Source organism: Otolemur garnettii, unplaced genomic scaffold, assembly GCF_000181295.1.
Source record: "Otolemur garnettii isolate 467f Iridium unplaced genomic scaffold, OtoGar3 scaffold00005, whole genome shotgun sequence".
Lineage (NCBI taxonomy): Eukaryota > Metazoa > Chordata > Mammalia > Primates > Galagidae > Otolemur > Otolemur garnettii.
In genome coordinates, this window is record NW_003852400.1 from 23,219,307 (window position 1) to 23,246,292 (window position 26,986).

The following is a 26,986-nucleotide window of genomic DNA, read 5'->3' on the forward strand; positions in this document are numbered from 1 at the left end:
AGTGGGACAACGGGAAGGGAATATAGGGTTTTCAGCTGCTGAAAAGGTTAATGCAATTCCATTTGGGAATGAAGAGGTTAATGTAACTTCATTTGGAAATGAAAAGTCTAATGTAAACTCCCTACTCCCCTCCTGGGCAAGGTCACCCAGGTGGACCAGTGCCCTACTCCTTTGAGCCACAGGTACCGCCCTATACATAATTTTTTTTAATGTATTATATTTGTAAATTGTACTTATGTTGAAATTAAAAATATATATATATTACAATACTGTTTTTGCGTTCTATGAAAATTTGTTGCTCCAAATTTTTAATTAAGCCTCCCTCTTTCCCCATAATGGTGTCCTGCTTTACCAATGTTAAAATCTGGTCACCTTAGTCTAAAAGCATAGATCCCAATTAATTTTCCATTTCTTATAGGATTTAATTTTTTTCTATCAAGATCATTTTGATATGCTTAGTACAAACATTGACTTCCTGAAATGTGTCACCTGTTGGAAATCTGGGCCCCAAACGAAGTGGGCTTTGTAATCCCTGGAATTCTGGAAATCTACCCTCCTGAACCCGGGTCATTGGAACATTTCTGTCTATGTTGAGGAGAGCAATGAATGGCTCGGGGTAAGGGCAGTGTAAGGGCCAGATAAGGCAAGGTGTTCAGCCAGCGTTTTCCCTGGCGTTTGAGGCAACTTTAGTCTAGAGATGTCTGGAGTATCAAGCTGGCTTCTATTCTGATCTTGTAAGTCAGGTCTGTGGTAGGCACGCTTTCTAGCTCCCTACACTCACCCCCTGCACTCCAGAGTAACTTTAAATGAAAATCTACTGTGACACAAATGCATTGTGGCCAGATCATGTTCCAGTACTTGGGATCAGTGCTGCAGGTAAAGGTTTGACAAGCAAGTGTTGGTACGATGGAGAGGCGGCCATGTACCCCCTGGTGAAGGGGGCCCACTCTCTTTCCTCTGATTCTTTTATGGCCTTCTGCCACCACTCCTTGAATGCAAATGGGGAAGAAATTAATGTGATGCTGGAGAGAAATTGTGTGCTATAAGCCAGGGAAGGGGTGGGCATGAGGACACTGTCTTTGGCAAGTGAGTATGAGGACATCAGTCTGTTGTGACCCAGTGTTCTAGTGAGAAGCAGAGTTTATATTAATATAACGGAGAATCTTTGATAAATGGGCTGGGCTGGCTATGAGGTAGTAAGTTCTCAATGCCAAGGAGAGTTCAAGTGTGTCACCTCCAATGAGCATTGTTCTACTTCCATCTCACTGAGGCCTCTTTTGACCACTCTAAAATGAGAGGTCAGACCAGCTTTGGTAATTTCTACATTATTTTTAGAGCCTTACATCATTCTTTCCACTGGCCGGGTCCTGCCTTTCATTTAGGGCTAGCGTATAGAAGGGGACAGGTGCCAAATAGGAAAATAAATGTAATGGTCTACTTCCTTGCCCATGTGACTATTGAGGTTGTAGCATTCTTTCATTCGTTTATTCATTCAATAAACATTCCTAAGTCCCTGCCAGACAAAGGGAGCATATATGGTATCAGGCAGGGCTGAAGGAAGTTTACTAGCTTCTTACAACCATTAAAACAAACTAGAAAAGCTGCTGCTAACTTTATTCCAGCCTGTCCTACCCACCATGCAGTCCCAGGCTCCTTTTTTCACTGGTTCTTTTGTTTGTTCATTCAGTGATCTCCTAATGTACCCTGGGGATGTTCAAAGTCTGCTCCACCTTCCCACAAGCGGAGGCTAGAGCTAGGCAAATATGTCATTTCGACATATTTGTGTCAGAAGCCCCCCAAGTACCATATTCTTTTAGCTGTATAAGGAATCGAAACCTAAGAGATTAGTTAGGCAATAGATTTACACTTGGAATGCTTATCTTATGCAAAGAATATATACATAATTAAAAACACTAAGCAATCTATTTTGAACACTTAATTTCTCACTTTTTCTTTCTTACAGCAAAGGTGTGATATGTTCAAAAAGTGTTAATTCCAGTTGTTTGCATTGATTAACATGTTTGAGTAGAATGAATTGGCTTAACACAGAAATTCTTGATATTTTTTTCAAGACTCTTACATGTTTTAAACAGTAAATAACTTTTACTGTGAAGTGAGACAGAACGAGAGGGCAGAAATAACTGCCCTGAATGAGGTGTGGCCTGAGTACGCCCCATGGCTTACCTGCCACCTTGACCCCATTTGGCCACATGCTGAAACCCACTGAGTCGTTCTTTCAGGACATGCACCCCAGTCCCACCCTCCCCACATGTGGGTGTCGAGGTCTCGCTAGGAGACTCTCCTGGGTGCTTGCCGCCTTAGTCATGCATGTCTCCCTTCTCCCCTGCAGTGCTGCCAGTGTTTCCAGATGCTCCCACATCACATGCATTTTGAGACAGACTCTATCTTGATCACTTGTGTAAGTCCCGTAGCACCCAAAAGGCAACTTTGTACTTTGTAGGAAGGATTCATTTTATTGAATTAATATAAAGGTCAATTTAGCATCCTGGAACCAACAACTTGAGCTTCCTGACCCTTAGCAACATAAAAAATTGAGTTGATTAGTGTGATTCTCCCCACTTTAGAAACATATAGAGGACCTTGTTTGGATCCCATGGGGATTCTTCCCCCCCCCCCCTTACATCTGGGTAAATCATCCCACCCTCTCTCACTCCACTCCCTTCCTACAAAGGGTCCCTAGAAAAGTGGGAGCAGTGGGAAGAAGTGTGCTCTGAGCTGCTCAAGGAATTTGGGGTTAGATGATGATATAAGCACATGTGTGTGGGCGTATGTTCATGTGCTAAAATCATGACCGGGTGACACTCTTGGGCATCGACATTCTTATTTGTAGTCAGCTGTTACATTGCAGCTGTCGAGACAGAGACGTGACGGGGACTGGCAGTTAGCTATACAGAGAGGCAGAATTAAGGTTTAAATCTGAGGGATCACTTCTGAGGTTTATCTTATAGGGGTACAAGTGAATCTTTCTAAGAGTAGAATGTGAACGTTTTAAAACAATAACTGAGAAAATGACATGAAGGCTGTGTTGACCAGTTTGATGGAAGTAGTTTGGATTGCATGTGAAAATCCCACACTGTACCCCAGAAGTGCATTAATGTACATAGTTACCATTCAATAAAAAAAAAAGAAAAGGTTAAATCTTAGTTTTGAGGGCCTAGATGTTACATTGTTCTTAGGTAGCCAAAATTCTCCAGCAACTTAATGGTGAATAAATACCCAACATAAAGTAAGTGTGCATTATGTATTAGGCCACGAACATAAAACACCAGGAGAAACCTCACTTCCCATCAGGTCACAATGCCCTCGCTTATAGGCTAGTATTCTAAACTCTTCTGAGAACTCAGGTTTCTGGGTCCTTGGTCTCAGAGGTCGAAGCTGGGATGGTTGGGATACAACTAGCCTGTGGTCACAAAGAGTAATCCTAAAGGACTAATCCAGAGGTAACATGGGCATTGGAAAATTAAGTAGATGGTCCAGTTATGGTTAGAAGGGCTAGAAAGAGAGGCAGAATTTGGGCGTGGCACTGATATGGCAGTTGAGGACACCAGATCAAAGCAAAAGGGTTGAGAGGGACGGTGGAAGAGCAGATCTACTAGAATCCCAAAGACAATGGAGTTTCAACCCTTTTTGTAGAAATTAAGGCTGGGAGGAAGGAAAGGAACTCGTTCAGGCACATTTTTGAAGCCAAATTTTTCATTCATTCAGCAAACATTTACTTTCTCTGTATCAGTCCTTATCCTGAGTATTGGTGAACAATATAGGTAAAATTCTGCTCTCACTGGAGCTCAAATTCTAAAAGGAAAGGCAAGCAATGGAAAATACTTAAATGTTAGTTCTGATACACATACTGAGGAAAAACTTAAGGCAGTGGAGAAGACTTGGGAAGGCAGTACAGTGGGGAGCGCTATTTTAAGGTTGTCAAATAAAGCCTCAATGAGATGGAATTTGAACTAAGTCTCAAAGAAGCAAGTCGTTCGAATATGTAGGAAAAATGTGTAAGAGGCAGAGGGGAGAGCAGATGCAAAGACCCTGGGATGGAAATGTGCCTGGTGTATTTTAGGAACAGCAAGTAAGCTAGTGTGTCTGGGGATGAAATAGAAGAGTACCAGGGCTGCGTGATGTAAGGCTGTGGAGGCCACTGTGGGACTTTGGCTTTTACTCTGAGAGGGAGCCATCAGAGAGCTTTTTACAGAAAAGTGATAAGATTTAACTTGTGTTTTAATGAATCACTCTAGCAGCTGTGTAGAGAATGGACTGAAAGGGACCCGAGGGTAGGAATGAGGAGATGACCTTTGGAAAAAGCTTTTGCAGTAATACGGATGAGAGGTGATGGAGGTTTGGACAGAGTGATAGCAAAGGAGGTGGTGAAAAGTAGACAGATTCTTGAAATGTTTGGAGGGAGTAGCTCAAATAATTTCCTAATAGATTGGATGTGGAGTTTGACAGAAAGAGAAATCAGAAATGAATCCAAGATTTTTGGCCTGAATAGCTGGAAGCCCCTAGAGTTGCCTCCTTTGGCTGAAGTGGGAAGGTGAAAGGCTGGAGGCCATGAAGCCAGAGCCAGGGGCGTGGTCTACCTTCAGGAGGCTCCAGGGTGGTGGTCTGGCACTGTTGTGGTACCTCTCCTGACGGGTACACCGGAAAGATGACATCAGCTGGGCAAAGCACCCTTTTCCTGCACACACTGGAAAAAACCTGAAAACCCCTTACCCCTTTCCTAGCATTTAAGGCTTTATTCTCTGCCAATTGTAATAGGTTTTGCAGTTGGTTACCACTAATTATGTGGTGAGTTTCCATTGCATTTGGTTAACCTTGTGTTGTAGGGTTTTCCCATTACATTTAGCACTGTCTTTTATGTGTTAGGCTTGGGCATTGCCCTGTCTTTCAGGATGAGATCTAGCTTAACTCCGAAAGGGACCAAGCTGTATTTCCATTATTTCCTAATTCTTACAGACTACCTTACTATCCTCATCTCCCACCTCCCTGATGATACCATGCAAACTGGAGAGGTGACTCTCATGTCTCCACTCTGCTCCTTCCCAAGGCCGTTACTGGGTGGGAAAGGTCAGGGATGGGGGGCAACCTAACAGATGGAAGAGGAGATTGACATGTTCGCGTAACTACTACCAACTTTGAATATTTTGTCACTCCCTAGCGTAGTCTTCAAAATTGAGATATAATTCTTCTTTCATTTTAATTCTTTCTGCCAATTTTTTTAAGCTAATGTATACAAGCCTGAGTCCTATTTTCAAAGAGACAGATGGTTGAAACTGACTCTAGCTAATTTTTTTTTAAGTCTTGAATATAAAAAAAATACACATTGAGTATCAGTGGTTTTTTTTTTTTTTTTTTTTTTTTTTTTTGCAGTTTTTGGCCTGGGCTGGGTTTGAACCCTCCACCTCTGGCATATGGGGCTGGTGCCCTACTCCTTTGAGCCACAGGCACCACCCCACATTGAGTATCAGAAAGGTTTAAGCCTCTTAGGACTGCTTGAGAAATTGGTTCTGAATGCTGCCTTACACCACTGAGTTATCCAATCATGTAGAAGTGCTGGGACAGGCTAGGGAATTTGCAGCCAAGCTTTTCAGATGAGCATTTGCTGTCTACGGGAATATAAAGGTTATGCTGATGGGGCAAATAGCAAGTGTCCAGACCCTAGAGTGGCATTCAGCGTTTGTGCTGACCTGGTCTGCAGGAAATATGTGATGGTCCTGCATTTCTGGCAGTATTGATTTTCTACACTCTTATGGGCATAGCAGGGTAGCTGGAGAGGTTGGCTGATTTTTTTTTTTTTTAAGTACATCCACCTTTGATGTGTTTCTTCCTTGAAGTATTCAGGAATTACTTTGTCTTTTTCACATTGAATGTTTTTTTCACCTTCATCATTTGTATTATAGATTTAAGCAAATAGTGCTGAGCTTGCTTTGGTCATTCTGTGGTTGAGCTTTGCCATCAGTGTTCTGTGAGTGGATTACAGGTTAAGTGTGTATCAGGTATTAATCTCTTAACCCTCCGGGTAGTCAGAGCTTGGTCACTCTCCTGTAATAGGGAACAGCTTTCTCTGTTCACCCTGACATAGTCTACAGATGTCACCATGATCTGTGGGTGTCATGACATGCACAATGTTGACTCAGAAGGGATAAAAGTAAAGATAAATTTATTTATTTTTTGAGACAGAGTCTCACTTTGTCACACTTGGGAGAGTGCTATGATGTCATAGCTCACAGCAACCCCAAACTCTTGGTTGGGCTCAAGCCATCCTCTTGACTCAGCCTCCCAAATAGCTGGGACTACAAATGCCTGCCACAAAGCCTGGCTATTTTTAGAGACGCTCTTGCTAGGGCTGGTCTTGAACCCATGAGCTCAGGCAGTCCACCCACCTCTGCCTCCCAGAATGCTAGGATTATAAGCATGAGCCACTGTGCGCAGCCCTAAAGATAAATTTAGAACTTAAAATTTATTAATTTGACAATTGATGAACCCTGATGTATTTCAAACATTTAACTGCAACTGACAATAATAAATAACACGTGTGTAAAATAGTGAATGTATGTGTGTCTCCATCCAAAACAAGTTCCTACTATGTGCAGAGCTTTCTAAGGGTTTTCATGGGGTATAACACAAACATTGCTACCTGTGACCACCAACTTGAGTTTGTGACTCACCAGTGGGTTGCAAACCATGTTTTCAAAGGCTAATATATTGTGAATTACACACTAGGAATAAATTATCTGGTCTCGTACTTGCTCATATCCTTTCTTGTTTCCCTTCTGCCTACAGAGAAGTCCTGACCCATTTACAGAGAGCTTAGCAGACCTGTCTGGATTTACCCGGGACTGTCCTGGTTTTAGCATAGCTTGTCCTGTGTCTTGGGTACCCCCTCACTTCTATGCAAACTTGGATGTTCGGTTGCTTTGGGATGTCTGATTGAATTTCCAACCTCATCTTCCTCTATATTTTATACACAGTGTTCCATCCATATGGATTCCTTATCCCACAGACTGATCGTGCACCATCCTACCTCCCCACCTCTGTCCATTCTTGCCCGTCTGCCTGGGATGCACCACTCACTTGTGCCTCTCTCAAATCTGGTCTTCCTTTAAAATGGCTTATTAAGTCACCCATCTACGCTATGCAGCTGTCTCCTACTGCTGCCTTATAATGAAATTCTAACCACAGAAGACTTCATTGATTTATGGGATCTTTAGTAGTTCTGTTTTTTTTTTTTTTCTGCTGTCACATTCTTTATTACCTATATAACAATGTCAGAAGGAAAACTGCTGACAGAAATTTGGAGGGGGAGTTATAGCAAAGGAAGAATTTAGGCAAAGCAGAATAAATCAACATAGACAATAAGCCCAACAGAGCGGGCCAACTGGAGATAAGAACAACATAGAACTACAGGCTTATGAAGTGGCAGGTGCTATGGAGACTTGGGGTTGAATCCTGGCTCCTCACATGCTAAAGTTGTTGGCTTGAGTGCAAGGAAAAAGTATAACCTTAGAGGTTTCCTCTCTATATTCACATGCCTTCCACTCATCATGACTTCAGCAAGAATCGGTGGTCCTTAAAATTGGATAGGCTGGCTCAGTGCCCATAGCTCAGTGGTTAGGGTGCCAGCCACATGAACCAGGGCTAGTGGGCTCAAACCTGGCCAGAGCCTGCTAAACAACAATAACAACAAGTAGCCCGGCTTTGGAGCAGGTACCTGTAGTCCCAGTTACTTGGGCGGCAAGGCAAGAGAATCACTTAAGCTCGGGAGTTTGAGGTTGCTGTGAGCTGCGATGCGACAGCACTCTACTGAGGGCAACAAAGTGAGACTCTGTGTCAAAATAGATAAATAAACAAACAATTGGATAGGCTTCATTGCAAATTTATGTGTATTTTATAGTAAATTTGGGAAGGTATTGAATTAATCCTAAAATGTGGAGATATTCCTAATAACTTATAATTCTAAGACACTAAAAGAAATTGACTTTTTATGAGCATGTATGTTGCTGATTTATATTGGGAAAATCTAAGTTTACTTTATTATTTAAATTAGATAATATTTCAATTAAAATTGTTCCTTTGTTTTTATTAATGTATTGATTTAATTTCCTTTGTTTAAATTTGTTCTCATTTTGAGTTGTAAGAACTTCTAGGTGGCTTGAATTTGCCTGCATCCTCTATTAAAACAGAGTACCCATTTTAGGCAGGCCTACTGTCTTGATTTAACTTTGTTGCACAGAAAATCTGGCCCCTTTATAAGGACGGCAGGCTGGGGACTCAGAGTCAAAGCTAAAGCTAGTCATGTCTCAAGATTTGCTTGTTATCAGTTGTTTGAAAGATCAGTCCGCCAGGTTACCTGAGAGTAGTTTATTTTTAGACATGTTCATTTATCATCTTAGCAACCCACAGAAAACAGCTCCAAGTGCAAACACTGGCTGTGTTCTAAAGCACAGATTATTTTTACATTACTTTTAAAAAGAAAACCCAACTGTCACCAGGATAATTTGTCCTCAAGGTATTTTGGGCAATAAATTCTAAACTGCTGAATTTTTCAGTTGAGATAAAAAATAGAAGCTGTCAATTATAAATTGAATGGATTTTGCTAAATAATCCTTTTAGAGTCAGAAAACAGATTAAAAATGTAAATCAGGCAGGAAAAATTATATCAATGGATAGAAAATGGTAGTGATTTAGTAAAATGTAGTTTAATGGATGAGGCAATGTTACAAGTGCATGTTTGTTACAGGTTTGTACAAATGGATGAGAAAATTAATCTCCCCCACTTCCGCCATCGGAATGAAGATTTAATGTGTAATAAGGAAGAACTTTTCTGAGTTTGGTCGTTTAAAAGCATAGTACACTGACCGTATTTATTGATGATTAGAAATTTCTCAAAATTTTAGTATAAATAATGGGTGATTTCACATTTCTGTTGTTTAGCAGTTCAGGAGGCACTTATAGAGCATTGACTGCTAGAGGCACCAGGGAGTGGTGCATGGCTCAGGCCTGTCTGGGGTTCGGGACATGCTCCCCCCGATACCTTGGCATATTGGTTGTTTGAAGCTGAAGGAATTTGAGAAGCATGGACAAAAAGGTCTCTCCAACCTTCCCCTGCCCTTTGTCCCTGACATAGTCATAAGACTTTCATGAGAGAGGCACCCTCCCTATTCTCAGAAGGAAGGGGTATCTTTATCTCTTAAAACACAGGACACAGAGGGAGTCTGGCTAAGTTTCCCCTAGTTTATTACCCTGAGATGACATTTTTTTCTGCTCAATCACTTTTCCCCCCCACCACTCTTCTTTCTTCAACAAGCCTACCATACAAACACAGAGGTTTAACTATTTCTTAAGATCTTTATTTCCTTATGAAGGCTGGTTCCCATGCCAACATAAAACTTATTTTAAATCCATGTGTAAGATTTTCTCCTGTTCAGCTGTCCTTTGTTATAGGGAACCTGGCCAATGAACTCAAGATAAGAAGAGGGAAGTGATGTTTTTCCTTCCCTACACTCGATGCCCTAGGACAGCTTTCCGGAAGGGTTGTGATTGAGCTGAGACAGAAAGATGAGCAGGAGACATCAGGTAATGAGTGGCGAAATGAGCATTTCTGGGGCTTGCAAAGCTACAAAGGCAGGGAACAGCTTGGTAGGTGCCAGTCAAATGTGAACTAGGGAGGATATATGGCTGGAGAGATGGAAAATGAAAATATGAGCCATGATAAGCAGTCAGGAACTACTTTGTAGCAGTGTTTTAAGCAAGGGAATGTACCCATCAGATCTGGGTGGCAGAAAGATCTCCCTGACACTGGGTGCAGGATGTATCTCCAGGGATCCAGCTTAGCACAGAGGGAGGAGGGTCAGTTGGGACAGTGTTGCAGTTGCCAGATGAGCAGGGATGAAGCCTGGCATTGGGCAGTGTGAGTGGACACGGAACACAGATAGGCGAGGGCAGGCTTGGAGATAGAAGGTAGTAGAATTGGGAGGACTGTTGAAAATTGGATGTGGTGAGTTTCAGGATGTGGGGGCTGATCAAGGGGAAGACAGAACCACGAGACAGCAGCATTGCACAGCAGTTGTGTTATGCAGTGTTTGGCTAGGCCTGCATGAGGAAGGAAGTCCCTTGAGACAGTAGGATGAGGTCGCTACCCAAGAGTAAGTGGACAAGAGAACTCCAGGGAGTGAAGGGCCCAGAAGAGGGAGGCTGTGTGTCTAAATGGTGTTGCTCAGCAGCAAGGCGGGGCGTCTGTGGGTCAAATTGCTCCAAAGGGCAGCAGCAGTTTGGAGTATTTGACAGCCACAGGTTTGTCTTATCTATGGCTAGAAGACACGGCATGTGCTTTTGCAGGGCAAGCTAAAAATGTGCATATTTGAGCTCTGTTTTAAACAATTGCATGGGTAAGAACTTGTGTTTGGTGTTAGTGGGCTTTGAGCTGATGGTCCCAGCTTGCTGTGAAGACGTAAACAACATAAGGGCCAATACGTGGGGGCCTTCTCTAACCATGTGTGTAATAGCAAGTGTTTACTGAATGCCTACTATGTGCCCAATGTGATGCCCAGGAGCTGCCCTGCAAGTTTCAAAGAAAGCTTGCCATGATATTGGCAAAGGCGCCCCATTCTGTGCGCTCCCTGAGAGCACCCATTGAGAATAAGCAGAGAAGCTCCTTTCTATTCACTTTGAAATGTTTTGGATGTCTAGGAGCACAGATGCATAATTTCCTGTTACATAGAGTTCACTGCTGGTAGCCTTTTTTGTTTGGCTTCCTTGCCTTATACCTGGCTAGGCAGATCATTCAGCTTCCCATCTTTTTTTTGCAGTTTTTGGCCGGGGCTGGGTTTGAACCCACCACTGCTGGTATATCAGGCCGGCACCCGACTCCTTTGAGCCACAGGCATCACCCTCCCCCCATCATTTTTAACACAGGGTTATATGTTTTGCAAACCAAGGGTTTGCAGGCCTTGGTTCTTTCTTCACTATAGTTTTCCTTGTGATATTCTCCAAAGAACTCATCGTCTCCTTTCTTCCGATTCTATTTTCCAGTTCCTCTTCTGCTCTAATTCATAGGAACCCAATTCCAAAATACAGCTCTCTCATTGTCCAAACTGTTACATCTTTAGTTTTATACTCTTTCAAGTATTCTACTTGAAATTCTCATTTTCTGAGGACTCTTGATATCATCTGAGTGTTTCTTGAAAGAAGATACTCTAAGATATGAATGACTGATTTTCCTAATTGGGGAACAATTCCTTTCCCAAAGAGAAGTATATTGAAACTCTAAATTAGTGGAATGCACAGCAGGGGTCAGATATAAGACAAAAATTTTCAGAATTTTTTGGCAAAGATGACAATGGCTTTTGAATTTTTTAAGATTTAAGAGCTCTCATCTCTACTCTGTTAACTAGATGAGAGGGAAGATACCCTATGGATTGATTTTTCTCTCTGGCATAATGGGCCTCTGTGCTGAGGGTTTGAGAGTCTCTTCTGTTTAATGTGCTGCAATTGCCGATGCTCAAGTTACAACTTAAGCAGTGTAATTTGGGTAGCTCAGAATCATGAGACTGAAAATAAGAATAGAGACATTATGCAGACACAACAATCTTAAATATATCTCACAAATTCAACAACAGAAATATTGAAGGCTTAATTTTAGAAGTATTTTCTGATTTCCTAGTCAAAAACTTGCTCAACATGAATAAAATTGAGAAGAGCCTAGAATAATCAACATAGATGTTTAAAATTGTTTATTTGTATTGAGATAGCTTTTCCTCCAAAATAGTAGTCCTCTCCTGACATAAATAGGTCTTTCCCATGTAAATGAAACTCTTGCAGTGCTTGTGCACAGCTTTGGCTGTAGTGATGCGGCTGGGAATTTCAGAGACAAAATATTTCTTTCTGATATCTGCTCTCGCATGTAATTTACATATACTACCACCAGGAGGTGACAGAGAACTAGAGAGCAATAGCATGATTGGACAGGAAGTAGACTGGGATTCAGGTGAAGGCCTTTGTTTAACAGCTTCCTTTGGATTGAAATGAGTAAAATTTTGAATAAGCAAACACTGAAAGGGAAGAATTATTCAATAAAAGCATTTAAGAATTGAGGAGTTCTCATGCTTCCAGTTCTGACTCTTCTACTTAACGGTTGTGAATTTGGATAATTGCATTTTAATTTCCGTATTTATGGGTAAAATGCTGAAATGGTATCTTATATTCTTTGAAGTTCTTCATCTGAAACGAACATGTATAATTATGATTACTAAAACAATCTACAACAGAATTAAAAGGACAAAAGAGTAAAAAGTTTTCACATAAACAGAGAACTGTAGAATTTATTACCAACTAGCTTAGCTCACTTTACATCCAAGCTAAAGATCAGCGATGTGGGGGAGGGGAAGAAGGAGTGAGGGGAGTGGAAAAATGGCCTCTCAGTTTGTCTTCCTGACCTATTAAGGAGCTTAGGCAAGTGAGAAATCTTTCACACATAATTCTATGAGATCCTTCCTGCAAGGGCCTCCCTATTTCCCTAGTTTTCTCTTATGCTCTATCCAGAGGTCTTAGATCTTCCCCGTATTTCTAAATCAGTCTGTGGAATCATGGATCTGACTTGAATTTTCTATGCTCAAAATCTTTACCATCGTCTTTTGTTTTTTCTTTTCCTCAAAGAAAGAACTGAAACTCCCTCTGTTTAGGTTCTTTATATAAACAATAAGCAAAATTTTGTTAAGTAAATGTGTATGTAGGCTTTAGACTTAACTATATATTATCAAAAATTGGGTAAGTCAGACTGCAGTTGGGGAATCCTTTAGAGGGTTTCCAAACACATTTGGGATCTATAAGGTCAAAACTATTTTCATAATAACACTGAAATGTTATCTGATCTTTTCTACTGCGTTGACATTTGCAACAACGGTGTAAAAGCGATCATGGGTGAAACTGCTACTACCTTAACAGGAATTGAGTCAGTGGCACTAAATCATACTAACAGCGGTACAAACTTCCCTGCCACACAGTCATAGTTTTAAAAAATAACCCAGTTTCACTTAAGAATGTTTTTCCAGAGGCAGAAGGAAATTAATTATATTAAACTCTACTCTTGAGTACTTATGTGTGACTACTGCAAACACACAAAGCACTTCTGCTACCTTCCAGAGTTCAGTAGTAGTCTCGGTGAGAAGCATTTGTGCCATAGTTCGAATTGTGAACTGAGCTAGCTGGCTTTTTTCTTTTAATAAAACTATTTTTTACTTGAAAGAACAACTGACAAACTATGGTTATTCAGATTTGAATATCTGGCAGACATTTTCTCACAAATCAACGGCATGAGCTTTGTCACTTCAAGAGCACAACTGAGACTATTTGTTGCTAATGATAAAATTTGCACTTTCAAGCAAAAATTAGAATTTGGGGAAAGATATCTGCCACCATAAGCCTGACAGCTTGCAATACTTAAAGACTTTTCTGAAGAGAGGAGCAGTGATATTACTGAATCTGATTTTCGATATTGTGTGACAAAATGTGGCAACATTTGGGAGGTCTGCATAATTTAATATTTTTCAATTACTGATATTTTCTAATCACAATGCAATGCATTATAATATCATACGTGAATTAAAGATTGATTCAAAGTTTAAGAGAGACCAATAGATTTTAATATGCTAGAGCACAAAAAGTTCATTGATTAATGTGGCTTCATACTCACCTTGCACTTGAACTTTAAGAGGGTACTATTTGTTGACTTCTGGTATAATACTGAAGAATATCCATAGTTACCTGAAGAGGCTATTGAAATGCTCCTCCTTTTTTAAACTATATGTCTGTGTGAAGCCAGATTTTCATCCCATACTTCAACTAAAATAAATAACGGATTAAATGCAGAAGCAGCTACGAGAAACCAGTCGACTTCTTTAAGTCAGACACTAAAAAGACATGTGAAAATGTCAAAGAAATATACTCTTCTTAGTTTTTTTTGGTCTTGGAAATATGGTTTTTTTCCACAAAAATAAATGTTACAAGTAAAAACTGTGTTATTATTTTAAAATTAATTATTAAATAAATATGTAAAGTTTTATCAGTTTTGATTTTTAACATGAGTAATGTTAATAGACATTACCTACATAAACAAAATCTTTCAGGTCCTCGGTAATTTTAAGAGTGAGTATAAAGAGGTGCTGCGACCAAAATATTTGCTCTTCTATAGTATAAGGAGAACCATCCTGGTCGCTGGCCCTCCCACTCTTTCACCAGCCAACTCCCTCCTGCGATGCCTTTAACCCCCTTTTTATTGACTATGAGATATAGCTGTAAAAACAAGCTAATGGCCATGGTCCCTATCATCCCATCTGGGTGGAAGAGGGCAGCTACATTTTATGAGAAACAAGGCAGGTGAAGTGAGGCTCAAAAAATCAAATTTCTTACACATACCCTCTGGCAGATGAAAGGTTCAATAGCGGATAGTGAAGAGCTGACAAGAGCAACTGTTTTGAGGCAGGAAAAGAGAACTTATTTCTGGGTATTTTTTCAATAAGTCTGGCAACAGCTGGGCAATGATTTAAACCTCTGAGGATTCTGACTTTAAGCTTAAAAACACATTTGCATATGCCAGCATTAGAAATGGAATCCCAAACTGCTGCCAACTTAGACAACCGAAAGGAAATAGAGATCTATATTGTTCAAAAGCTAAGCCCTGGAAGGTGCTGTTAACAGCAGCTGTGTAAACAGAACTAAACCCTGGGCTTCTTCTCTTCTAGGCACTCGCCTCTAAATAGGACCAAGCCATACCATGATGCCATGTGCAGAAATGCACGTGGAGGTGATAGGTTTCATTGTTAGGTTTGAGAAAATCTGGACATTTTCCTTTCTCTGTGAATATGTGTGAACATAATAAATGCGACCGAGATGCAAGGGGACCTGGGAAGTCCAGAACTGGGAAGTTGGCTCTTGTTTTGTTTCCTCTTTCCTCAGGGTCCACATTTCTCTCGCTAGGGTTTTTCTTCCTTCCCTCTTCTCCCCATTCTTGTCTCCATCACAGCTTACAACCAAGAGCCATTTGTACGATGGAACAGCTGCAGAGACCAGCCCTGTAACTAACTTCTTAACTAGAGAAGAAACTGTGTCTTTACACACTACCCCATCAGCCGGGGGAAGTGAGTAAGAAGAGGGGGGATGCCTACAGGGGACAGCTTGCCATATCCTTCCTGTGTTCAACAGAAAATGTGAGCATTTTTCTACCTTTAAATTAAATAACTACATTTGATTTTTAAATTATTTTTTCTTTGAGTCAGACCTCTTTTCCCACATGCCTTCCATTTTATAATCCATTTAGATTGAGAAATTCTCTGCTTTCTCTGAGGCGCCCTAGAATCCCCCAGACTGGGTTTCCTTACTCTGAATGTATTGCGTATTGCTGTTCAGTCAGTACCGTAATAGTAATGCCCCTCCCTGTAATTATCTTACAAAATGATTACTGTGAACTTGGAGTAATGACTTGGTTTTTGAATGATGGTGGAATTGGTGATGTGGGAAAGAGTGAAGAGGATAAAAATAATGGTAATAATATTAGAAAAAGAGGAGGAAGAGGAGGAAGAACAAGTTTTCTTGAGGGTTTAATATTTGCCAGGCATGTTTCTAAGCTCTTTGCTTATATTGACATATTGGTTTGGATCAAAAGAATGGCAATCTATGGGGATCAGAAATGGGCTGAAGCCAGAGTGATCAGAACTGGCACGTATGGGAGTGTCGGTGGAGATGAATTGTTGGGAAAACACCAGGCAGGGAAGAAAGGGTGAACCATGGGACAAAAGGGAAATCAGTTGTAGAGAGTTGAAATTTGAAAAAAAAAAAATGTTAGGGAGTTGGGGATTAGTATAGGTAGTCCAAAGCAAATGGAAGAGCTGATGTGAACTTTGAGATAATTATATAACATGGTGGACAGAGAAAGAATGATAAGAGGTGAAATAAGATTGTGTTCAGTAATAGCAAAGCCGGAGCCTTTGCAGAAAAACCAGAGCTAAGACGCAGGGGTGGAGAGAGATAGAAAGTGGGAAGTTGGCCATGAAGGTGGGTGAAGGAGAGTGAGGCCGGGGGGCTGCCGCCAGTGGAAAGGGAGTTCAGACTACCCGACTCTGCTCTGAGGGATGCTGACCAGTGAAGACACCTGGCCCCGAGATGTGTCTTCCTGAGCCTAGGTGAGGTCAAGCCTGGGTGACAGAACATGCTGATGATCAGACAGAGAGGAACTCTACATTTAGAGGTGGATTTGATTTAGCTTCTTGATCCCGTGCCACTTGCAAATGAAAGAGACTGGCTTTTTATGTGTATGAAGTAACTGAGCAATAATTAGCAGCAGGTAGCTTTGGACTCTTGGTTTCTCTTTTTTCAGAAGAAAGCATGAGAATGGCTGCTGCTGTGACTTCCATTAGTCGTAGGAGTCTTTGCAACTCATGCCCCTTATTCTTTACTCCTCAATTTCCTTTGCCTGATGTGCGGAGAGATCTACTGGATGGGGCAAGCAAGTCCCTCAGGGAAGCCTGTGGAGTTCAGTGCTGACCATGCACTTGACACTGCTGTTCACTCCACTGTGCGGGGAGTGAAGGCTTGTTCATTTCCTTTACTGATTGCTTCCCAAACCCTTTATGAGGCTTTCCCTTGAGCTTTCTTATTCTTTCATGGGTTGACACCAAGTGTCTATCTTGGAATGGATTCAAAAATCAGTAAGTAGAAGGCCTCTATAGTTCCATCTTTTAACATTATAGCTGTACTACATTTAAAAAGTAACTAGTATTATGTGAAACATCACTACTTAATATGACTTCTTTTTAAAAATTCCCTTGTGGGGTGGCACTTGTGGCTCAGTGAGTAGGGCACTGGCCCCATATACCAAAGGTGGCAGGTTCAAACCAGGCCCTGGCCAAACTGCAACAAAAAATAGCCAGGCATTGTGGCAGGTGCTTGTGTGGGAGGCTAAGGCAAGAGAATCACCCAAGCCCAGGATCTGGAGGTTTCTGTGAGCTGTAATGCCACAGCACTCTACCAAGGGTAACAAAGTGAGACTCTGTCTCAAAAAAAAAAAAAAAGTTCCCTTGTGTTTTTATTGCTTACTTTAAAATATTGGCTCTGTGCCTGGGAACACAAACGTACATGATCAACATTGTCAGATGTATTTATTATTTGATTGAAAGCCTTTGTACTTTGCAGAAATGTACTAAGAATAAACCCTACTTCCTCTTGCAATTGAAGTTTTTTGCAAGAAAATCACAACAAATACAAGATGTTCTTACAGTATGGTCTGCTCCTTAATGACTGTAACACACTGCTGAGGTTGGGCCAGACACTTTTGATGGATTGGGGACAGGTCGATAAATGTTGGAGAATCGTGGGAGAGAGGAAAACTCAGGTTTTTGAAAGAAGTTTCCACTAGCTGCTTTTAATTTAGAGTGAAACGGCTATCGCTTTAACAGTGATTTTTCTGTTCGTACATTTCATTTTTGACAGCCAAAAAATTTCAAACACATCAGTTAGATTGGCCCCCATTGGGCAAGAGTGTATGTAACATCTCAGATGGCTTCTGGAATTAGGTTCTAATTCTCTCTTGCCAGAAATGTTACCCACTGGTGTTGAACATTATTGGCACTCAGTATTTTAGTGATAAGCTTCACTTTTGTCAGTTCTGTGGCTTCCCTTGAAAAAAATTAACGATCAGAAGATCCAATTGCTTGGTCTGTGTCCGCCCATGTGGACCACCAACCGACTCCACACCCTATTTGAATGACTCCAAACTCCGTTCCTCAGCCCCAGTCTCTATCCAGCTTCTTGTCCCATCTGCAGTGTTTTATCTGTGTGTTCTGCCCAGCAGTCCCATTGACACCCAAATTGAGACGTGCTGAACATTTTGTCACCATTTCTTTTTTGCCTTCTCACTGCTATCTTCCAATCTCACTGCTATCTTCTTTGTCCTCTCAAAATCAGATTATTGCTGGACATTCCTTCTTTGCCTGCACATTTACAGGCTGCCAGCAGTTCTTGGTCCTCCCTGGCCTCCCCTCCTCCCCTCTCCAGTCCTCTCTCCACCTCCTGTCTGTACAGTCAGCTGCCGTCCCAGTGCAGGTGCCACTGATTCAGACAGATATTGGCATCTCTCTCCCAGCAGCTTTACTTACTCTAGTTTCTCCTCCTGCCTGTGATGCAGGCAGAGACAAGAAGAGGCTTAAACAAATTCCATTTTTGTTTTGTTACTTTTTTCAAAAGCTGCTGTGATTTCCCATCACCCATTTCAACAACTAAACCTCACTTCTCTGTTTTGTCAAGGCCTTACCAGTCACCTCCATGCATCTCTTCTTACCAACTCAAATTTTTATTTCTTGACTTGGATTCATCTACTTCTCTCGGACTCAATCTGCCAGGTCCCTCTTGGCACATCCAAATCTTCCTGTCCTATGTCAGCTCCTGACCTTATTTGCTATCCAGTTTGAATTCCACCTGTTGCTAAGTGTTTACCCTGGTCCATTCTACCAGGACTCGATTTTGATTTGGTCAGCATCCCCCCTGAACTTGCACAGTGGGGCGCAGAGGTGAATAGTAGGTCAGAGCATGGACAAGCTTAAGTTTACATTCTCTCACGCATTGGGGAGACTGTGTCAGGTCTGGCTGAGCCTTCTTATTTTTCAACTGTGAAAAAAGCATTCATAATAATATTGGTCTGTTTGGATTATTGTGACTAATGTGGTAATGAATGTAAATGGCCTGGCACTGAGTAATCACTGAGCCAGTATTTCCAGCCACCCTACGTGTCCCCCAATCTAAGTGATTCTCCTTGCAGGAAAGAATCTGGTCTTTGTTAACTTTGTATCCCTACACCTTAGAGCGTGCCTGGTACCAGTTATATATTCAGCAAATGTTTGTTGAAAAATGAAGACAGGGGATGATCATGAATAGCAGAGATTGAACCTTGCCTTCTTATGATTATTTCACAAGTCTTCACCATGACACTGTGAACAGAAATGCGCATAGTAGGAGTACAGTGCACTTCCTGACCGTGTATATGTCTGAAAGTGTGTCGTAGAGTAACTGCAGGTCCGTGATTACCTTCTGATGACAATGACAGGAAGTTTGAGAATTTTTTATTTTTCTGTATTATTTTGTAGTTTTTTGCCTTCCATCACGCTGTCATCTACTTCAGGATACATTGTACATTTATTCTAGTTGCATACAAATAATATGCAAATGAGTACTCACGACATTTAGATGCCAGCTTTTCTTTTCTCCTTTATTTTAGGAATTTGGGTCACAGGGGCTTCTTCCCTACCCGGGGTTTCCATTTTGTTACTTGTCAGTTGGGAGCAAAAAAACACGATGAAACAATCATTGGTAATTAGTCAAGTCTTTGCCAAACTCATTTTATTTAAAAATGTTTCTGGCACCATACCCACCAGCATCGTTGCCATGATTAACATTAAAATTAAGTCTCGTTTGGATAAATTTTCCTGAGAACTTGCCATGGTGTTATCTCCCATTTCACGTGTTCACGAACACCCTTTGCTTTGGAAAGAGAATGTGCCAGAATAAGTAATATTGCATTTGGGATGCAAATGAAAGTTTTGTAGAGATAGGGTTGCGTTGGAGATGAAATTAATTGTGACAGTTCAGAAGGAGTTTTACAGAGAAAGAAGATTAACACGTAAAGTCTTCGGCAGCTGTCTTCCCCGAAGCGTATAATGTTAGGCAAATGAAATCTCCCTGTGCCCAAGTTCAGTGGAGGAATGTTTATTGAGTCCATAGAAATTTGAGCAGGGCATGGCTTTAAGGGTTTATGACAACCTATTTTCTTTTCTCAGTACGAGAACGAATTGCTCCATTATCATCTAAATTGGAAGTCATGATGATGGTTCTTACTCCCTTATTTATTCTTGTTGTTATTTATTTGTTAGGAAACTTGTACAGAAAAATGTGTTGCTTATTTGGAAATTGCTATTCTTCTTTAGGCCAGACAATAATATTGTCTTTCTTCAGATATTTATGTACGTTATAGACATAAGGGGGGGGGAAGATATTTATGTAGAATTAGACTAGCTCTAACTTAATTTGTTTCTTGGATTCTTCAACACAGGCTAAATGATACAAATTGTTATTGCCACAAAGTCACATTTTCGAGCTGCATTTCCTTTCGGATAATTTTTACAGGAAGATTATATGTATGTTTACATTTTTTTGTTTGTTTGTTTGTTTTCTCCAGGGAAACCAACATGTCTGACAAAAGTGATTTAAAAGCTGAGCTAGAGCGCAAAAAGCAGCGCTTAGCACAGATAAGAGAAGAGAAGAAACGGAAGGAAGAAGAGAGGAAGAAGAAAGAGGTAAACACCCTGGATGTTGGGGTGTTGTGGATGGAAGGGAAAATCGCTTGATTCTGAGGGTCAAGGGCATAAGTAGGCTCAGAACGCTTTTATGATGTTGGAATAAAATGCGTGACTATCCACATACTCCGAAGGTCATTGCCATCTGTTGCAGGCTGTCAGGTCCCCACCTAAGGGGTAGATGGCATTGCTCCAGAGGTCCCCAAGTCCCAGGTTCCCCCAGACTTGAATAGAACCTTGGAGTTGGTCTATGATCTTGTTATTGTTAGAAAGTTCTCTAACCTCTCTGTGCCTCCATTTCCTATCCTTACTATGAGAACAATATATTTATTTTGTAGGTTGTGAGGATTGAAAGAATGAATGTTGTACTTAGCCGTACCTAGGATATGTTCAGTACTTAACAATTGTTAATTTTAAGAAAAGCCTTTTCAAAAAAAATTACCAAGAAAAATATTTTAGGAGAAAAACAGAAAATGATGCCAATGGTTTTCCATTATCTCCTAAATGGTGTACACTTTTCATGGTAAATAAGAATCCTAGGTTTGATAAGGGGAAACCTGTGCTTCACTGGGTGAGAGGGTAGATAGGATAATGTAGGACAGAAAATTATTACACATTAGATCTGGAAAGAATTTCAGAGGCTTTCCCCTGAGGCCCGTCTTTATGCTATCAAAGCAGCAGAGACCCAAAGATGAGATGTAATATTTCCGCCTTCTCAATCCAGAATCCAAGACTCTCAAGCCCCAATTCAATCCCTTGTTGTCGAATTGTGTTTTCTTTTACTACCCCAATCCAACAAATAATTTTAATTTTCTAATTTGTTGTGGCAGCGTAGACATAGCCCACATCTTGTACAAAAGCCAGATGACAAAAATGTCTCTGAATAATTGTCTGAGAAGAAAGCTTTGAGTAGAGTCGTATGCTTGTGAGTATAGAAACCAGAGCTAAGGGAAAATAAAATGCATTTTAATGTTTTATAATCTAAATTGGTGTTGTTTCTTACTGCAAGGCTAGGAGACTGAGGTAACAGATTTATAACAATTATCATTTTCCAACAAAGTAAAATGTAATCACAGTTGCATTTTAGCCTTCTGGCCCCTTGCATTTCTTCAGACTGTTACCTGTGATTGATGTGATAGTTTATTTGTCCTTGACATCACACATACTAGTTTTTCCCTTGGAGATCTTTTCTGTTACATATGTAGTCTTTGAAGGAAGGAGAGGTGAGAACTGACAAGGAATGGCTATTCATTTCCATGCAAAGCCAAAAAAAGCATTAAGTTATTATGTTTCCTTTCCCTCAAATGTCAACACTTACTGGAGTTTTAAAGCACCTGTTATCCTTTGCTAATAACTGGTTTCCTTTTAAACTGACATTCTAATATCCAACTTGAATTTCACAGAATTACCACAAAATGCAATGTGATATGGGAAATTTGGTTCCAAATTATGCTGTCTGCTTCATCTTTTTTTATTTTACACATTTTGGGGGAAATTACAGGCAAACAAGACTGATGGAAAGAGGCTCCCCCTTTTGTTTCTACACCAAGCAGTTATGCTGGTGGAGATTTAGCTTGTTACACAGTCAAAAGAGCCCAGGGAGCTCAAGGGTGGCAGGCGGTTGGGGTGAGACACCGGACTCTAGGCATTCCTGGCCTTTAGCTGGTTCTTGTCTTGGTTTAAACTTGAGAGAATTGAACCCTGCTCACAGAGTCACATGGCAATACAATCCCAGTGTCCCAGCCTCAAAGTTTCTGATTTGAGTGATCCAAATAAAGGCCAGATTTGGGAATCCACTGGGCTCTAGTATCTTTAAAGTCTGCCCTGGTTTTAAATCTTCTTTCTCCACAACCCATCTCCCCTACGAAAGATCTTTCCTTGGTTCTGTTTAAGCACTTCTTGCAGACTGCGTTGATTTGCTTCATTCTGAGCAGCTGAGGCTATGACTATAGACAGTGAAGCGCAGTAGTTATGCACAGAGGCTTTGGCGTTGAACACAGCTGGGCGACCTGGCTCTGCCCTTCACAGAATGGCTCTGAGTGCGTTTGAGATCTTTCAGAACATGTTCCCGCTTCTGTAAGATGGAGGAAAGCCTGGTGCCTTCTTCATAGAGTCAAGAGGATTCAAGAAGATGCTGCAGGGCAGTGAAAGACCCAGAGGAACTGGTCAGTAAGAAACGGCTGTCAAGCTGGCTCTGAGATCTGCTACCAGAGTAGACAATGGGGCCCCAAAGAATGGCTGCGTTCACCGGTCAGGACCACTGCTGGGGAGACCATTTGTCAAAATTGCTCCCTTATTGGAAGGCTCTTATAATTCAAAGCCCCTCGTTTCATAGGATTGGGACATTCTGTAGCTGAAAGGAATCTGGAAATAATCTATTCTGATCCTTCTTTTTCAAGTGAGGAAACTAAGCCCAGAAGTCTAAGATTCAGAGACAACCCACCCCCCACCCCCAGTCACATGAAGGGCCCTGCATTCAGCCAGGTGTCCAAATCAGAAAGCTGGGGTCAGCCTTTCACCATCCACTTCCCCATTTACAAAGACCACCAGGCACCAGGCACCCCAGGACTCTCTTTCCAACCACCCTCATTTGTTCTTCCCTCAAGTCCCCACTCTAGCCAGATGGACCACTTTTCTCTAGACAGAACATTTATGATGCTCACCTCTCTCTTCCTATCATTCTTCACCTGCTACTAACTTTAGCAGGCTGTCCTTCACCTGGCTGCTAGCCACATGCCTGCCTTTCCACTCTCATCTCAGATGTTACTTCTTCCAGAAAGCTGTCTCTGGTGCCTTTCTCCACCCATACCTAGGTCAGTTCTGCACCCTCACCTTGATTTTATCAAGCCATTTGGCACACAGCATTGTATTTTCCTTTGCTCTTGTCTTTCCTTATAGATCACAAGCTCTCAAGGGCAGGGTTATAAGTGTTTTGGGTTTCATTTTCATCATTTTTTTAATCATTGGCTCTGTCTAGTACAGACTTTGCCACATAGTAGGCCTTCAAGAAAGGATTGTAAAATGAATGAATGAGTGAATAAATGAACACATGAACTAGGTAGGACAGTTTTGAAATGCTGGTCCCAACATCCCTTCTAAGCATCTGGAGTTCTATTCTGCACATCTCTTTGGAGGCTTCTGATTCTTAGTCTGGGGGACGCTGCGGCCGAGTGGCCATGGTCATTGACTCTTGAGTTGAAAGTTTTCTAATTGTTGGGCTGTTTGCAAAGTTAGAAATAGCCTTCAGCTTATAGGTTTGATTTTTATAAATTTTCATTAGGCTTATATTTTAAAGAAAGCAAACAGATTTAGAATTAAAAAGAAACAAAATGCTCTTTAATGCTAAACTGAGTGACTTTTTTTTGGCCATGATTCTGAAAACTCGTGTGTGTTAGGACCACCCAGGCTGATTATCTCCACAGAATCCAGAAAACTGTGTCCGTGTTGTATAAAATTACCACTCTCTGCATTTTTGGATGTCAACTGCTTTCTTGGCTGTGGTATCACGGATGAAATCTGATTTTAAAATAAATATAGTGGTCACCGTTTACAACACAGTCCTAATTTTATGAAAAATTGGCTTTAATGCAATGAGGCGAGCTCAATGGGGGCCACCCTGAAGTTGTGCCCTGGTCTTGGCCTTCTGCCAAACTGCTGGAAGGGAGACTGGGCAGGGGTTCCCTGGCCTGTCCTCACATGTTCCTCTAATAAACACCGAACTGGCTTTGGAAAGGTGATTGACAATTCTCAGCTGACAAATTTTCTTTCTTTGATTATCCTCTCTGGGTCTGAGCTGTGATTACTCCCCTCAAGCAAAAATATCACTTGCTGAGAAAGGCACCTTGCAGATTTTTAATTACTAGCACTGTAAAATTGCTCCTTGTTGAGTCATTAAAACATAGCAGGATTCTGTAGTATTTACATGGGCAAAAAATCAAGATTCATGATGAAGACACTTGGTATTGCTGTCTCTTGGGTGAAGTAACACTTTATTTCACTTAATGTTCTTAATTATGAACAGATAGCAACTGCCTTTATTTCCAATAAGCCCCAGTTACCTAATTTTGGATTTTTCATGGTGAAGTTTGAGTGTCGATAGCTTTCCCAAGTTCCTGTTATGTTGAGAAGGCATTTTTCCCTATTAATATATGCCATTATGTGGCCTGTTTCCTTAAGAATTAAAAAGAGGTCCAAAACAGCACATTTACCCCATGACAGTATTAATATACACAGCTATGATTAAAAAAAAAAGAAGAAGAATTACAAAGAGGCAGAGACTGAGTTGCAGAGGCACCTTGTAAGAGAGAAGGGAAATTTTGGAGATGGAGTTCAGGTGTACTATTTTTGCACAACGGTTACACATGTCAACATGTCATTTACTCTCTACTATGTTTCTCAAATACCTAATGGTTAAAGTTAGAATAAGTCTCAAAAAATAAAACAAAACCAAAAATAAATGTCACGCCTTTCTGCATAGGACATGCCCGACAGAAAGTTTTGGACAATATGCCCTAAGTTTATTTAAAATGACAAGGTTAGGTAGACCTTTGTCTGTTTACTCTGTATAAACTCTACTAGGACTTCTCACCTTCATTCACACTGACACTCTGTTGTCTGTCAACACATTTTTGTTGAAAGAATGAGGGAAAGCTGAAGATTTTTTTGTTGCTAGAATATAGAAGTGAATTTACTGTGATTTTGTAGTATTCTGTGTTGGATTCCAAAGACAAATTGTGCTTATCTTAGTATTATACCTTCATCTGTATTTCAGTAGCTGCTGTAATAATTCCGTTTTATTTCCCATTTTTTCTTCCATCTTTCTTTATACTTTATGATAAGTGGATATTGATATAGATCCTCACTCTGCAATATCCTTTTTCTCATCTTAGTGCTAGCTTTGTCTCAGTTGTATACATAAATTTTGAAACTTGCTTCCATAGTATAAATGTTAAAACTGGATAAGAAGGTTGAGTTCAGGGGCTCACACCTGTAATCCCAACACTTTGGGAAGCCAAGGCAGAAAGATTGGTTGAGTCCAGGAGTTTGAGACCAGCTTGAGCAACACAGTGAAACCCAGTCTGTATAAGAAGTAGAAAAATTAGCTGGGTATAGTGACATGCACCTGTAGTTCCAGCTACCCCAGACACTGAGGCGGATGGATTGTGTTAACATAGAAGTTTGAGGTTGCTGTGAACTATGGTGATGCCACTGCACTATATAACCTGGGCAACAGAGACCCTTTTGCAAAAAAAACCCCAATAAACCTGAAAAAGAACACAAACTGTAATATTTTCACTGGACTTGGTAAAATAGACTTCAAAGCTGTGACTAATTGGCCGGGCATGGTGGCTCATGCCTATAATCCTATGATTAAAAAAAGAAAAAGAATTAAAAAGAGGCAGAGGCACTTCCTGGCACTCTAGGAGACTAAGGCAGGAGATTTGCTGGAGCCCAGGAATCTGAGATCAGCCTAAGAGTGAGACCTTGTGTCTACAAAACATAGAAAAACTATCCTGGTATGGTGGTCCAGTAGTCCCAGTTTCTTGGTACTTGGAAGACTGAGGAAGGATGATGACACCACTGCATTCTAGCCCAGGATAGATGGGGCAAGACCCTACCTCAAAAATAAATAAATAAATAAACAAATAAAAGTGTCACTGCTTAAGCCCAAGTTCAGCACCCAAGTTCAGCACTCACGGAAGTGTTGGGCCCATAAGCATTTAGTTTATAGTCCGTGTGCGGCTGTCATCTGGGAGTAAGTCAGAAGTTGCATGAACTCTTTCTGCTCTAGATGCCATGATGTAAATTATGCTTCACCGCTTCTAAGTGTTCATTGAATGCCTGAAGGAGGCAGGTACCTGTTAGAGTGCCTGGCTAGCCCCTAGGGAAATAAGTCTGTCTGATGACTACATAATTGGGTTTGGACAGGCTTTAAGACAGCTTCATTTCTGCAAGCTCACAAAGCTTTGTTGTGCAGTAGCTGCATGTCAATTACGATGTTATCATGTTTCAGATGTAGGGCAAATACCTTGTCTTAAGTAATAACTATTATGAAACAGAGAACAGACCTGGGATGTTTTAAGTTTCCCCCCAGAACTACCATAGATCTGCTTTACCTGCCTTTGTCACTGTCCTGCAAAAACACAAACTGGGCGTAGAATATGACCTTAAGAGACCAGTATGATAAACATGATGAATTTGTAAAAAAGAAAGAGAAAAATATATGTTAAATAATTTTTATAGTATGTTTTTCGCCATAATAATTTTCTTTCTTGAGTTAGCATGTATAACGAAATTTTAGGAAGATCAGAATCAAATAATAAGACCTATCAATATTACCTGCCTGAAGACAGATTTTAGCCCAGTTTATTTTAAACCATGGTAAATTTATTTTACCACCACACATAGTACAAATGGTGTCTTTTATAAAGCTCTAGATTTTCATAAATAATTTTACTTTTCAGTCAGATCCCAACAATTCCTTCTTTGCACAATCCCAAGGATGAACATTATATACACACACATCAAAAACTAATGGCTCAAAAGGGGCAAGAAAGTCTAAAAAAGCAGATAGACATTTAAAAAAAAAAATTAGAGCCCCAATCAGAAATACTTTGTTTTGACATGTTGTT

General features: G+C 40.8%; 1 protein-coding gene across 3 annotated transcripts in view; it reads left to right on the forward strand.

The window, feature by feature from the left end:
* The window catches only part of DYNC1I1 (dynein cytoplasmic 1 intermediate chain 1), a 321,862-nt gene that overhangs the window by 10,521 nt on the left and 284,355 nt on the right, over window positions 1–26,986 (forward strand). For 2 of the 3 annotated variants that reach the window (XM_003782687.3, XM_023519229.1), the window contains exon 2: window positions 20,237–20,354. In XM_003782687.3, the coding sequence (XP_003782735.1) occupies window positions 20,247–20,354 (108 nt within the window). In that variant the 5' untranslated portion in view covers window positions 20,237–20,246. Of the gene's footprint in view, window positions 1–9,552; window positions 9,595–20,236; window positions 20,355–26,986 lie in introns of those variants that run through there. The other variant, XM_023519232.1, reaches the window with a different exon arrangement.